Here is a 14,711-nt window from a genome sequence, read left to right on the forward strand (position 1 = left end):
ATTAGCTTTTTTTTTCTTCTCATTCCCATGGTAATCCTGATTCTTTTTTTTTAAGGAATAATGGGACTAACTTTTTTTTAAGTTATTTTCAGTTTAGATGAATCTTTATTTTATTCATTTATTTATATGTGGTGCTGAGAATTGAAACCAGTGTCTCACACATTCTAGGCAAGTGCTTTACCACTGAGACACAACCCTAGTCCCTGATTCTTACTGAACATTCTTAATTCAGATGATTCCCATGTTTATATCTAGTCCTCATCTATCTTCTGAGTTGCTAGTTCCAAGTCCCTTGGGCTGAGCTGCTTGACATTACCATGTGAGTATCCTGCCAGCTCTTTAAAAACAGTATCTAAAATTGTCCTCTGCATCTTTTATATCACTCTTAACTGCTGTTGCTTCTTTCTTCTTTCTCTTTACTACCACTTTCTTAGTTACCTACACTAGAACTTTGAAGATTGTCTTATCCTTAGATCTTCTGTCTTGTCTTCTATGGCATTCTCTTATTTTTACTTTTTTTTTTTTTAATATGTTTAGTTGTAGATGGACATGATGTCTTTATTTATTTTTTTATGTGGTTCTGAGGATCAAACCCAGTGCCTCACACATGCTAGGCCAGCGCTCTACCCCTGAGCCACAACCCCAGCCCTTGTTTTTTTACTTTTTTAATGTCTCATCTGCCCCCAGCTTTTCATTCCCATTAGACTCATCTCGATATAGGCTTACTAATGATTGTCCTCTCTTTCTAGTCACTCACATGATGACAATGAGTCTTCCTAAAGCCCTGCTTTTACTCTTGTCATTTTCCTATTCAGATATCTTCTAGTAGCTTACTTTACTCCCTTGAACTTTTAAATTGTCTCTATATCCCTTTCTAGCCTTTTTATACTGCCTTCTTCGCATACTAGCTTTTAGTCAAACTAAACTATGTGCATTGTTTGAAACCTCATTGTGCTCTTTCATCTCTGTATTTCTGAACCTGCATTGTGGTTTTCCCTCATTGTTTGTTGCTTCATCCCCCTTCTTGAAATGGCACACTTCTTATCTGTTATTTACTGAAATCCAACTCATTCTTTATGTCCCCACTCAGATTTCATCTTGTCCTAAAAGCCATTCTAGATTATCTTAGCCTGAAGGGAACCCTTTCCTTTTCTGGACTATTTTGTTTTTTGTGACAATACTATACTGTACCTTTAATTATCATATTTTGTTCTTTCTCAAATGTAAACACTCTTAGGGCACAAACTTAATTTATTCTAAGAATTTGTTTTGGCAGGGGGTGAATGGTACTTGGGATTGAACCCAGGGGCTCTTTACCATTGGCCATAATTCTGGCCAATTTAAAAATTTTTTGGAGGGGTACCAGGGATTGAACTCAGGGACATTCAACTACTGAGTCATATTCCCAGCCCTATTTTTTTTTTTAAGGAGAGAGAGAGAGAATTTAATATTTATTTATTTATTTTTTAGTTTTCGGCGGACACAACATCTTTGTTTGTATGTGGTGCTGAGGATCGAACCCGGGCCCCAGGCGAGCACGCTACCGCTTGAGCCACATCCCCAGCCCCTCCCAGCCCTGTTTTGTATTTTTATTTAGAGACAATGTCTCACTGAGTTGCTTAGTGCCTTGCTTTTGCTGAGGGTAGCTTTGAACTCGCTTTCTCCTGCCTCAGCCTCCCGAGCCACTGGGATTACAAGTATGTGTACCTACACTTTTAATTTTTTATTTGGAGACAGAGTCTCACTAAGTCGCTGAGCATGGATGGCCTTGAACTTGTGATCCTCCTACCTCAGCCTTCTGAGTTTCTGGGATTACAGGCATGTACCACTATGCCCATCTAATCTAAGATTCTTAGCATTGGTGGGATCCGGGTTCGATCCTCAGCACCACATAAAAATAAAATGCATTGTGTTGTGTCCATCTACACCAAAAAATAAATATTTAAAAAAATAAATAAATAAAAATAAAAAGAATAGTACAGGTTCAACAAACTTATTTCTTATATTTGTAGAACATTGTTTGAAAGCCCTTAAAATCATGGAAGCAGTACATCTGTAAAGAAATGACTCTTAATTTCACACATGATGAAATAGGTGTTATGACTGAAGCACTTTTGGATCCTAAAGCAAGGAGTGCTTAGATAAATTGTAATGAACAGCTATTGACTGTTCTGTGGAAGCTTGAGAAATTGTGACTAACAGAACAATTTAGTTGGTAAGCAGATTTGGAATAACTCAGAGGCCAGGTAGAATGCTTCTTTTTTAGATCTAAAGTTAAACACCATTCAGTGTAATAGAACATTTTTTATTTTTAGATTAAATTTTGAGAAATTATATTTTATTTGTGAAATCTTTAATTGTAGTAATCAAAGATTAGATTAGTAATCAAAGATTAGATTAGTACTGACTGGCAGCCACACTTAAGGTTTCTATAATGTACTGATATCCCCCCACAGTTTCTTAAAAATGACTTTGAAAAGGGAAGGAATGGAAGGGAGGGGGGATGGGAATAGGGAAGACAGAATGAATCGGACATTCCTATGTTCATATATGAATACACGGCCAATGAAACTCCACATCGTGTTCGACCGCAAGAATGGGATCCTATTTAGAATAAGTTATATTCCTTGTAAGTATAATATGTCAAAATACACTCTACTGTCATGTATATCCAAAAAGAACAAATAAATTTTAAAAATAAATAACCATGAGTTTTTCCAGCTAAGTGTGGTCATGCATTCCTGTAATCCCAGCAATTTAGGAGGCTGAGGCAGGAGGATCACAAGTTCAAAATCAGCCTCAGCAACTTAGGGAAGCCCTAAGCAACATAACGAGACCCTGTCTCAAAAAGAAAAAAAAAAGAAGAAGTCTTGGCATATGGCTCAGTAGGGCCACTGGGTTCAATCCCTGGTACTGGGCGGTGTGTATGTGTGTGGGGGATTATTTTTTCCCACTGTTACAGATGTTGACCTTTTTCTTGTGATGTGTGTTTTGTTGCAGATGGTGTGGATGGAAAGCAAGCCCGCAGAACCAATTCTAGCACCCCCTTAGGGGAGCTTTTTGACCATGGCCTGGATAGTTGGTCATGTGTTTACTTTGTTGTAACTGTGTATTCCATCTTTGGACGAGGACCAACTGGTGTCAGTGTTTTTGTTCTTTATCTCCTATTATGGGTTGTTTTGTTTTCTTTCATCCTGTCTCACTGGGAAAAATATAACACAGGAATTCTTTTTCTGCCATGGGGCTATGACGTTAGCCAGGTGGTAAGTATGTGTTCTGCTTTAAGTTTTTAACATTACCACTATATTTTTGGAAAATTTTTTGTCATTCCTTCCTTATTGCTGTTTTGATTAGAACAGATGTGTGCTTTTTAAAAACATTAAAAAGATTTTTTAAATTTTACTTATTTATGGAAAATTTCAAACATACAAAAGTAGAGAGAATTTTATAATGAACTCTTATTGCATCTGTTAACTTAGCTTCAGGAGCTAGCAGGATATGGGCAGTATAGTTTCATATATACTCTCTCTTAGCTCCCTTCCCAGTTCTTTTTTTTCCCCCCCAAATATATATATTTTTTATTTGTAGTTGGACACAGTATATTTATTTTATATTTTTATTTTTATGTGGTGCTGAATATTGAACCCAGGGTCTTGCACGTGCTAGGCAAGTGGTCTACCACTGAGCCAAAACCCCAGGCCCCCTTCCTAGTTCTTTTAAAGAAAATGTGGTAAATATTTTGCTATATATCTTTAAATGATAGACTCCTTAGAAAACATAATCATAATACCACTATTATGCCCCAAATTTAATGCTTTCTTTCATTCACTTGAGCTGTTGATTTTGTAAAGCAAGATGTACATGTGTAATTGTTGACTTTTTGTCTTTATTGCCAACTTTTCGTGAGTAGAGAGATTTCTCCTCCTTTAATAGGCTTTGTTAACTCTCTTGCTTCTGAATCCCAGCTTTGTGTGTTGCCATTTTGCCCATTTGCACCTAAACCGCCAGTAAAGAAATCAAAAGTTGGAGTGTGTTTGAAGAAGGCAGTTGGGGGTCAAACTGGATCATCTTATGGCTTACACAGTTTATGAGGTGACTTAAAGTGCTTCAGATGATGACCATTTGCTTGCATTGTCTAGAAGTCATTTATTTTATGGTGTTTTTGGGGGAAGATTCTTTTTTGAAGGCAAGAAAACTTGCCGCATACCAAATTTAAGCATACTTCTTGCTTTTACTAAAACTGTTTGACTAGACTTAATGCTGCATAAAGCAATATTGGCTTCTGAGCTTTTCAACTGTTAATGCCTCTGTATACTTTTGTCTGTATTTTCTTTCCAGACTATTTCTTTTGTCTACATAGTGACGGCAATTGTGGGAGTTGAGGCCTGGTATGAACCTTTCCTGTTTAATTTCTTATATAGAGACCTATTCACAACAATGATTATTGGTAAGAAGCTCCATGTCGAAGCCTGTTTTAACCATCACTTTGTTTTCAAAAGCCAGTGATTGACTATATGTAGAAGTTACGCCTCTCTCCCTGTCCTCTAATAAGCAGAATAGTTCTACAAACCTGTAGGATTTCAATTTAGACATCAAGGAAAATAATATTTCTTTTATGTTTTTGCTCAGTAAGAAGCTTTTTCTTTTTCTTTCTTTTTTTTTTTTTTTTAGAGAGAGAGTGAGAGAGGAGAGAGAGAGAGAATTTTTAACATTTATTTTTTAGTTCTCGGCAGACACAACATCTTTGTTGGTATGTGGTGCTGAGGATCGAACCCGGGCCGCACGCATGCCAGGCGAGCGCGCTACCGCTGAGCCACATCTCCAGCCCAGAAGCTTTTTCTAATAAATAGGAAATGCCAAAATAGATCACACAGGCCTTTTAAAGGAAATATTCAAATTAATATAGACTATATTAGAGGATTCACATGTAGGTAGATGTTTAATCTGTCTACTTGAGAAAGTCAGCCTCTTTTCCTCTTAGATGTCCTCTTTATTCCAATGAATGATTAGAGTTTTTGATAGTGGTAATATTTCCCTTTTGATTTTAGCCAAAGAGGATATCTGTAGGATAATTGACTGAGTACAAGAGAGTATTAATGGTATGGTTAGAGGAAGAGGAATCTAAGTTGTTTTGGGACACCAGGAATAGCACTAAGGACCTTTGTAGAAGTAGAAAACATATATGTAGGCTATTGCTCTGTTCCCTTATCAAAAAAACAACCCTGCTTTGTTCTGATGATTAACTTTGATAATAGAATGGAAATTAGGTCAGGCTTGGAAACTGAAAAAATCGTATTCGTCACTGACTTTCAGAAAAGGAATGGTTTTGGGCATTTTTCCTGTGGTTCTGGATGGTACATGTTTTTGAAATTACCCTATGATCTATTAAATGTTCATTTCCCCCAACCCCTGTACTGGGGATTGAACCCAGGGGCACTTAACCACTGAGCCACATCCCCCAGCTCTTCTTATTTTTTTATTTTGAAACAGGGTCTCCCTAAGTTACTTAGGAACTTGCTAAGTTGCTGAGGCTGGTCTTGAACTTGTTACCCTTGTGCCTCAGCCTCCTGAGTCACTGGGATTACAAGCCAAATGTTCATTTTCTGGTGTCATTATGAACTGTAATAGCTTCACCATGAAAATGTTGCTTTTTTTCTTCTATTATTTATGACTCCTGTGTTTTAAGCAGCTTGTCTTATGGCAGTTTTGCTGCATTTTACATTTAAATATTCAATTTAAAGATAAGGCATAAAAATATGTCTGATCTGAGACATTTAAAATATTATTTACTTTAATAGGTACATAATTTTCTTTAAAGCTTTACATTCTTCTGAATTCTTCCCTCTGAAATAAAAATAAAACCCCACTTGTTTCTACACAAATAAGTGAAACAGCTTTCCCAGCAGATAGATTGTTTAGAAGAACCATAGGGTTTATACTAGTTAGTTTCTGCTGATAAAATTGGTGGTGCTAAAGTGGTTGGGGTAGCCTGGAGCCGTAGTGTGAGAGGAGTGCTAATGAAAGGTTGGTAGTAGGTAGAGTGGCTTTCTGTGCCATTGTGGAAGGTCGCCTTCTTTGGGTACAGCAGACAGACTACCAAAGTAGAGGATTCAGCCTCCCCACTGCCATTTATTATGAAAAAGAATTGAACATCTATTACTGATGGTAGTTCCTTCTACTTTTATGTACTAGTTCCTATGTTATCATCACTTTTCTTCAACTGCTTTCAGTACCAGTTGCAATATTGTTTCAACTACACCACTGCTCCTATCTAACCCATAGGCTGTTTTATAAAATACAGTCTTTTGTACTCACCCATGGGTTTGCCATTTCTGCTGTACTTCATTCCTTTCTGTATATCTGACTTAGGTTCTGGTGTTCTTTCTCAGAAATCTGAAGAATTCTTTCAGGATTTCTTGTAGTGCAGAGCTGGTAGCAGTATATTCTTTGTTTTTGTTTATGTGAAAATGTTTCCTTAATTTTTTTCTTTTAGCATTTTGAATGTATTATTCTAATGCCCTCCAGCATCCATTGTTTCTGAATCAGCTCACATGTTATTGTCACCCGGTGTGTAAAGTGTTATTTTTCTTTTGTTGATTCAAGAGTCACTTTTTATTTTTGTCTTTCACAATTTGACTACTATGTACCCAGGTATAGTTTTCTTCACATTGTCCTATTTGTTGAGTTTTTTTTGTGTGTTAAATATAAGTTAATATTTCTGACTAAATGTGTGATATTTTCAGCCATAGTTTCTTTCTTCAGATATTTTTTTTTTTCTGCTTAATTCTTTATCTTCTTGTAAAACTGCACTTACACGTATGTTACACAGATTTGTTTGATTTTGTCATACAGGTGATTTTCTGAGGCTTTATTAAGTTATCTTTAACATTTTTTTTTATCCATTTTTTGTAGTGGTTGATTTCTGTTTATCTTTAAGTTCAGTTTTTCCCTCCTGCCATCTCCAATCTGCTGTTGATCCTGTCTAGTGAATCTTGAAATTAAGTTATTGAACTTTTTTTTTTTTTTAGAGAAAGGAGAGAGAGAGAGAGAGAGTGAGAGAGAGAGAGAGAGAGAGAGAGAGAGAGAGAGAGAGAGAGAATTTCAATGTTTATTTTTTCGTTTTCGGCGGACACAACATCTTTGTTTGTATGTGGTGCTGAGGATCGAACCCGGGCCGCACGCATGCCAGGCGAGCGCACTACTGCTTGAGCCACATCCCCAGCCCCTAAGTTATTGAACTTTTCGGCACTAGAATTTCTATTTGGTTCTTTTTATACTTTCTATGTCTGTGTTGAGATTCTCCTATCTGACCTTTTTTCCTACCTCACTTTGGACATATTTAAAATAGCTCCTTTATTATCTGTCTGTCAAGTCTAACATCTGGGCCTACTTAAAGTCAGCTTCTGTTGGTTCCCTTTTTTTTCTATTTCTTTGCATATCTAGCAGGGTTTTTTTTTTTTTTTGGTTGGAAACTAGACATTATATGCTGGGGACATAGCTCAGTGATATAGTGCTTGCATAGCATGTTTGAGTCCTTGTGTTTGATCCCCAGCATCATTGAAAGAAAGAAAGATAATCTGTTAGTCAGACATTGTGGATAATTTTTATAGAGATTTTAGAATGTTTTAATTTTTTTTTTCTAGTAGACATTGAACTCAGCCAGAGAAATCTGTGTCCTCAGGGTATATAATAGCTGACATTTTCAGCTTTCAGCTGCTCCTTTTTAAGCATTGTTTTATGTGTGTGGGTGTGTGTGTGTGTCTCCCTGTGTTCATGTGTCCCCCTTATGTCGGTATAGTTTAGTAGTCAGCCATAGATTTGGGTATAGTTATTACTGAGATTTTGGTGCTGATCTCTCTATGATTTTCTTGCTTCTGGGGTTCACCATCTGAATCTTCAGCTTTTTTGCAGTTTCATTTGTTCTTTCATTTCTTCCACTATAAGTGTCCAATCAGGTTACTTATTTTAGAATTCCCACTCTGGTTTTGATACCAGTTGTGGACATGGACATTTATGTGTATTTGTTTGTTTTGTCTTTTTTCCCCCTTTGGTAGTGAGAATTGAACCCAGGGATGCTTTTACTGAGTTTCATCCCCAGTCCTTTTAAATATATATATTTTTTAAGGTAAGGTCTTGTGAGTTGCTGAGGGTCTCACTAAGATGCTGAGGCTGGTCTCAAACTTGTGATCCTTCTGCCTCAGCCTTCTGAATTGCTGAAATTACAGGTGTGCCACTGCACCTGGCTTGTTTGTTTCACTTTTGACTTCAAGAATTACTTTTTTCTTTTGAAATTTATTTTTGCTTTATAATTCTGTGAACTATTCATGAGAACAAAGACAAATTTATAAGTGTATTAAAAAAAAGTATAGCATCTATCACTACCCTATTTCTACCTTCATAGGTAACCATTCTTAATGTTTAATTTTTATGGCTTATTTTTTCATGTTTTTATTGCGTGTGTATATGTGTTTCATTTTATTACCCCTTTCCATGGCATTCTATATGTACTTTTTTTTTTTTTCGCTTCTTCCCCCCACTTAATAGTATATCCGAGAGATCATACTATACATAAGGATCTTCCTCATTCCTTCTTATAGCTGGCCAGTACTTCATTGCATGGATGTACCCAATAGTTTGTTTAATCAGCTTCCTATTGATAGACATTTGGATTGCTTCCAGTCTTTCACTCTTATACAAATTGCTGAAGTGAATAGTCTTGTATCTGTCTTTTCATGTTTTTGCTAGGGTATTGTGGAAGAAAGCCCTACTAGTAGAATTGTTAGTAAAGGATAAACGCGTGCAGATAGATATGTCTGTAAAATTTCCATTTTTTACATTGTGAATGAACTTTTCTAGTGTTTAAGAGCCATTTATATTTCCTTTTCTGTATATTTTAAGTATCTAGCCCTTGTGTGTGTGTGCACGTGTGCACCATGGGTTGAATCCAGGGGCACTTAACCACTGAACCACGTCCCCAGCCCTTTTTATTTTTCATTTAGAGACAGGATCTTACTAAGTTGCTCAGGGCCTCACCCAGTTGCTGAGGCTGGCTTTGAACCTGCGATCCTCCTGCTTCAGCCTTGCAAGCCCCTGGAATTACAGGCATGCGCCACTGTGCCCAGCTAAACATTTAAATACTCTTTATAGATTGTACGTTAAGTACTGTTGAGAGAAGGAATAGAAGATGCTGTCCTTTTCTTTGGCAACCTTAGGCTTTCCACATGCTTGCTATATTTAAAACTATTTCAAGACTTTTAAAACTAGAATTACTCTTTGTGGCAAATCTTGTGCTAGTTTATCTCAACCCATTTTCTTTTTTTAGTACCTTTATTTTATTTATTTTTTTATGTGGTGCTGAAGATTGAACCCAGGTCCTTGCACGTGCTAAGCAAGTGCTCTACTGCTGAGCCACAACCCCAGCCCATCAACCTATTTTCAACACCTGTTTTCCAGTTACTTGGAACTACAAGAAATCCTGGGTTAATTCACTTAACTTTGGTTTCCCTCAGTGCTTCCCAGCTTGACATAGAGTAAGCTACTAAACATTTTTGAGGGCATGAAGGTCATCACTTTGTTTTTTCTTTTTTCTTTTTATTGGTTGTTCAAAACATTACAAAGCTCTTGACATATCATATTTCATACATTTGATTCAAGTGGGTTATGAACTCCCATTTTTACCCCGTATACAGATTGTAGAATCACATCGGTTACACATCCACGTTTTTACATATTGCCATACTAGTGTCTGTTGTATTCTGCTATCTTTCCTATCCTCTACTATCTCCCCTCCCCTCCCCTTGTTTTTTCTTTTCCCTTTAATATAATCTGATTTGGCAAACTTTATTCCAGTTAAGTTTGGAAGTAGCAGAGTAATTCACCTTTGGGAAGATTTCTGCTGGTTCTAGTTTTTTCATCTGTTTTTAGCCAAGTACCTTAGGAATAAGAATGTTTTCTACTGTTGATCCTAAAAGTGATAGCTGTATTGACCCTCAAACCACCAATATAGTCCCGGGAAATCTGGAGTAGACAAACTAGGACCAATAATGAAACATTGAAGTGAAATGTTCAGAAAGTTTTGAGATGTGTGTATTAATTTGAAGTTTGAAAGAGGGAAGGATCAGGGATTTACAACTGTATAGACCATAGATTCAGATTTTTTAAAGACGTAAGGGACACTAGAAAATCATTTAAACCATCCTTATACTGCTGGACTCTGAAACTTGGATTGATTGATTTGCCCAAAAGTACATAACTGCTCAGTGGCTGGAAGCATGTAGTTAAGCTTTAAAAGAAAATACTCTTGAGAGTGGAGCACCCCTTTAGGAATATGCAGGAAGTTGAGTTTCCAAGAAATGACAAAATGAAATGGTTAGGTGGTTAATAGGAACACTGGGAGAACAGAATCACAAAGGCAGAATGAGGAAAGAATTGCATTTAGTATATAGTCAATGAAACCATGCGTCAAGAATGAGAAAACATACTAAATTTGATCATTAGGAAAACTTTTTCAAGAATGTATTTCTGCACAGTAGAGGGCAGACTAAATAAAAGAATGCTAAGAAATTGAAAACAACAGAAAAGTGTGGCAATTGGAAAGAAATGACAGAATAAGAGTAAACAAGGCAGTAGAAATCATTGATAGAATGTCTTGGGAAGGCCATCATTATTTTTAGGTTTGAGAGGGAAGAACTGTGGTGTGGGTGGGATAGGGAGGGAAGAAATGGGAAATTCTGGGGAGGTTAAAAGCATATGTAAATAAGAAATAGCAAGATCCATTTATTATCCTCCCCTTCTAGTAACTCACATTTACTTTGCCATTTACTATATACCAGGCACTGTTCCAGGTATCTTTAATAATTTATTACATTCTCAAAACCCTATGGGGTTGGCACTACTTTGCCCTCTATTTTGTAAATGAGGAAACTGAGGCACTAAAAGTCTGACTGCCTGAAGTCACTTAAGTGATTGATGACACCACTGGTATCAAGACCCAGACTAGCTCCTAGAGTCTGTGCTCTGACTCACCCAAGTGTACTGGCACTCTCCCAGTTGTAAATGCTCTTAGGAATGTATTTAGTTTTTATTACAGAAATAAACTTGAGCCTGAAAATTGTTGGATCTACAAACATTGTGTATCTTGCAAGAATTCAGTTATTATAATATACTAACTCTTTAATAATTCATGATAATTTAAGTATTCTTTCCTTTAGGTTGTGCAATATTTGTGACTCTTCCAATGAGTTTATTAAACTTTTTCAGGTAAGTATTTAATTAAATTAATTTATTTGTTGTGGTGTTGGGGATTGAACTCAGGTCCTTGTGCATGTGAGGCAAGCACTCTACCAACTGAGCTATATCCCCAGCCCAGTATTTTATTTTTTTAAATTATTTTTTAAATATTTATTTTTTAGTTGTAGTTGGACACAATACCTTTATTTTATTTATTTTTATGTGGTGCTGAGGATCGAACCCAGGGCCTCGAACTTGCTAGTTGAGCACTCTACCACTGAGCCACAACCCCAGCCCCAGTATTTTATTTTTTAATTGGGCAAAAAAATGTGAAAAAATTCAGCAATTCTAAGGATCTGTTTTTCTTTTCTGAGTCTGGACATTTTGAAATGGTTATGAAATATGAATTTTGAATCTAGAATGAGATTAGGGTATCTTTGGCTAATGTAGTCAATTCAACCATATCACAGAATTACTTGTTCTTTTTTTATGGTTTTGGGCTCACCAGTCTTTTAGTTTGATAGTGAGAGAGTATCTTCCTCTTAAATATTTATGTGTTTACATTCAATTTTGTAAGTTATCTGTAAGTATAGTTAACAAAAGTATAAAATAATAATTTTTGAATGTGTGTAAGTTAAAATTGGACTTAGGCTGACTTTTCTCAAATAGCAGTTGCATAGAAATTCCTGCCTTCAGGGGAAAGAGTTGGGAGGTGGGATCTTTCCCTTCTCAGTAATTTTTTTTCCTGCTGTTTCCTCTGTTACTGTTTCCTCTAGTTGAAACTTTCTCCTTCATCTTTTAGTTCTGTGTCTCACAGAATTACATCCATGTCAAGCTAAGGTCTTGAATCTTCCCTGTTTATTGTGACTGGTAATCATTTATAGAAGCCATAAAATTTGGAGTTCTAAGTCTGTAGAGATTGAGTCATTTCCCCCTCAGAATATAATGATTACATTCTAATTAGACAACACAATGCCCAGGGTCATGTGACCCATAGCAGGATTGGAATTTGGGGGTGTGTCTAGATGAGCAAACATATTGGATTACTTGCTGTGTGTTTACAGATACCAGGATGTGGTATTGGCAGTCTTATTTCGGGGTCTTTGTGTGCATTACATCTTACTTTTAATGTATTAAAGTAATACTGCTATTTCATGTTCACTTTGTTTCGCCTACTAGAATATTTCACAGAACAAAGACCAAATTGTATTCATCTTTACATTCTTGACACAGCAATTGATAATTTGGTTTAAAGAGATTAAAAAGGGGACCAGGCAAGACTGGGGTTTTAGCTCAGTGGTAGAGCACTTGCTTTGCATGTGTGAGGCACTGGGTTCGAAACTCGGCACCACATAAAAATAAATAAATAAAGATATTATGTCCATCTACAATTAAAAAAGTATTTTAAAAAAAGGAGACGGGGGCGGGGGGGATGGGGACCAGGTGCCAAAATACTGGCCATGCCTCTTGAATCAGGTTATATAAGTTTAGTTCTCTTATTTTCACCCTGGCTGTGAAGTTATGGCCATAATAATGTGGCTCTATCTATGCCATAGGATAATTATGATTGTAAAATAAGAAATGTGAAAATACTTTGGAAATGGCAAAGTACTATATAAGTTTTATATGTAATAATGTTCTTTGTATTACTTGATTTTTTTTTTCCAGAAGCTATAAAAATAACACCTTGAAACACAATTCAGTCTATGAAGCTATGGTTCCCTTCTTTTCTCCATGTTTGCTCTTCATTTTGTCTACAGCCTGGATCCTCTGGTCACCTTCAGATATTTTAGAGCTACATCCTAGAGTATTCTACTATATGGTTGGAACAGCTTTTGCCAACATCACAGTAAGATATTTATTTCTTTTAAAAATTATCATATAGCCAGGCACAGTGGGGCATGCCTGTAATCCCAGCAGCTTGGGAGGCTGAGGCAGGAGAATTCCAAGTTTGAGGCCATCCTCAGCAACTTGTGAGGCTTAAAGCAACTTTAATGAGGCCCTGTCTCAAAATAAAAATTAGAAGGGCTGGGGATATGGATTAGTGGTAAAGCTCCCCTGGGTTCAATCCCTAGTACCAAAAAGAAAAAAACCAACAAATGAAAAATTTTTGAAAATCATAATCTATAACCCATGCAGTAAGGTGTACCCATAATCCCAGAGGTTGAGGCAGGAAAGATGGCAAGTTAAGGCTAGCTTCGGCAATTTAGCAAGACTCTGTTTCAAAATAAAACTACAAAGGACTAGGGATATGGCTTAGTGGTAAAGTGCCCCTGGGTTCAATCTCCAGTACAAAACACACAGACAGTATGGAGGTAGGGATGATAGTAGAATGAAACATTGTTACCTTATGTGCATAGTGATCACATACATGTACAACCAGAATGGAGTATTACTCCATCTATGTATGATGTGTCAAAATGCATTCTTCTGTCATGTATAACCAGTTAGAACAAATAAACACACACACACACACAATTTTTATTTTAGAAATATTGACAAGTGGATAATTTGAGAACTCACGTAGTATTATAATAAGCAGATTTTTAAAATATTTTAAATCAGAAACTTAGTAATAACATCAGGACAGAACATGTTGATAATTATTTTATTGTGCTCTTTGAAACCAATAGGATTTAGTGACTTCAGTAGTATTTTCAGGTTCTTTTGGGTGTGAGTTGGAGTGCATGTGTGTACATGTCTGGTACTGAGGATTGAACCCAGGGGTGTTTCACCCTGAGCTACATCTCCAGCCCTTTTTTTAAATTTTTTATTTTGAGACAAGATCTTGCTAAGTTGCCTTACCTGGCCTTGGAATTTGCAGTCCTCCTGTCTCAACCTCCCTAGTAGCCTCCTGATTGCAGGCATGTGCTATCGCATCAGGCTTTTTCCAGTCTCTTCTGACACGTTCTGAGGCTCTGTGTGTGGGGGGTTGGGTCTGGAGTCCAGCTGGGCCCCTGAATAGTTGAGTACTGTTAAGATAATGTAAATGTGTTGGCTTAAGTTCTTGAATAGTTTTTAAATGTTGCACTGACTAGTTTTGGAAGTGCTTTGCTAATTAAACTTTCTTTTTTCAAACCAACTTCAAGTGTCAGCTGATTGTTTGTCAAATGAGCAGCACACGGTGCCCAACTTTGAATTGGTTGCTGGTTCCTCTCTTCTTGGTTGTCATAGCAGTGAACCTGGGAGTAGCCTCTTACCTGGAGAGTCTTCTCCTGTATTTATTAACAACTGGCTTTACTCTGGCCCACATCCATTATGGAGTACGAGTGGTGAGTAATCAAGTAAAGCTGGTTTTATTTGTTTCTTATAAATAATGAAAAAGAGGCAATGGAAAAATTTAAAAGAAATTACTGTAGTAGCTGAAAGGATTTTGGGATATTCCCTAAATTTGAGATAATGTCCAGATAATGCAATATCAAGTATTGTTTTTCTAATGATTAAGTTATAATAACTATAAATGCTTTTAAAGCTGGATAATT

General features: G+C 36.5%; 1 protein-coding gene across 1 annotated transcript in view; it reads left to right on the plus strand.

Moving 5' to 3' along the window:
* Selenoi (selenoprotein I) overlaps nucleotides 1–14,711 on the plus strand; it is a 53,632-nt gene that overhangs the window by 32,943 nt on the left and 5,978 nt on the right. The window contains exons 5-9 of the mRNA XM_077791872.1: nucleotides 3,001–3,263; nucleotides 4,339–4,447; nucleotides 11,211–11,259; nucleotides 12,898–13,078; nucleotides 14,319–14,501. Coding sequence (XP_077647998.1) covers nucleotides 3,001–3,263; nucleotides 4,339–4,447; nucleotides 11,211–11,259; nucleotides 12,898–13,078; nucleotides 14,319–14,501 — 785 coding nt within the window. The remainder of the gene's footprint in view (nucleotides 1–3,000; nucleotides 3,264–4,338; nucleotides 4,448–11,210; nucleotides 11,260–12,897; nucleotides 13,079–14,318; nucleotides 14,502–14,711) is intronic.

Source organism: Urocitellus parryii, chromosome 12 (genome assembly GCF_045843805.1).
Source record: "Urocitellus parryii isolate mUroPar1 chromosome 12, mUroPar1.hap1, whole genome shotgun sequence".
Lineage (NCBI taxonomy): Eukaryota > Metazoa > Chordata > Mammalia > Rodentia > Sciuridae > Urocitellus > Urocitellus parryii.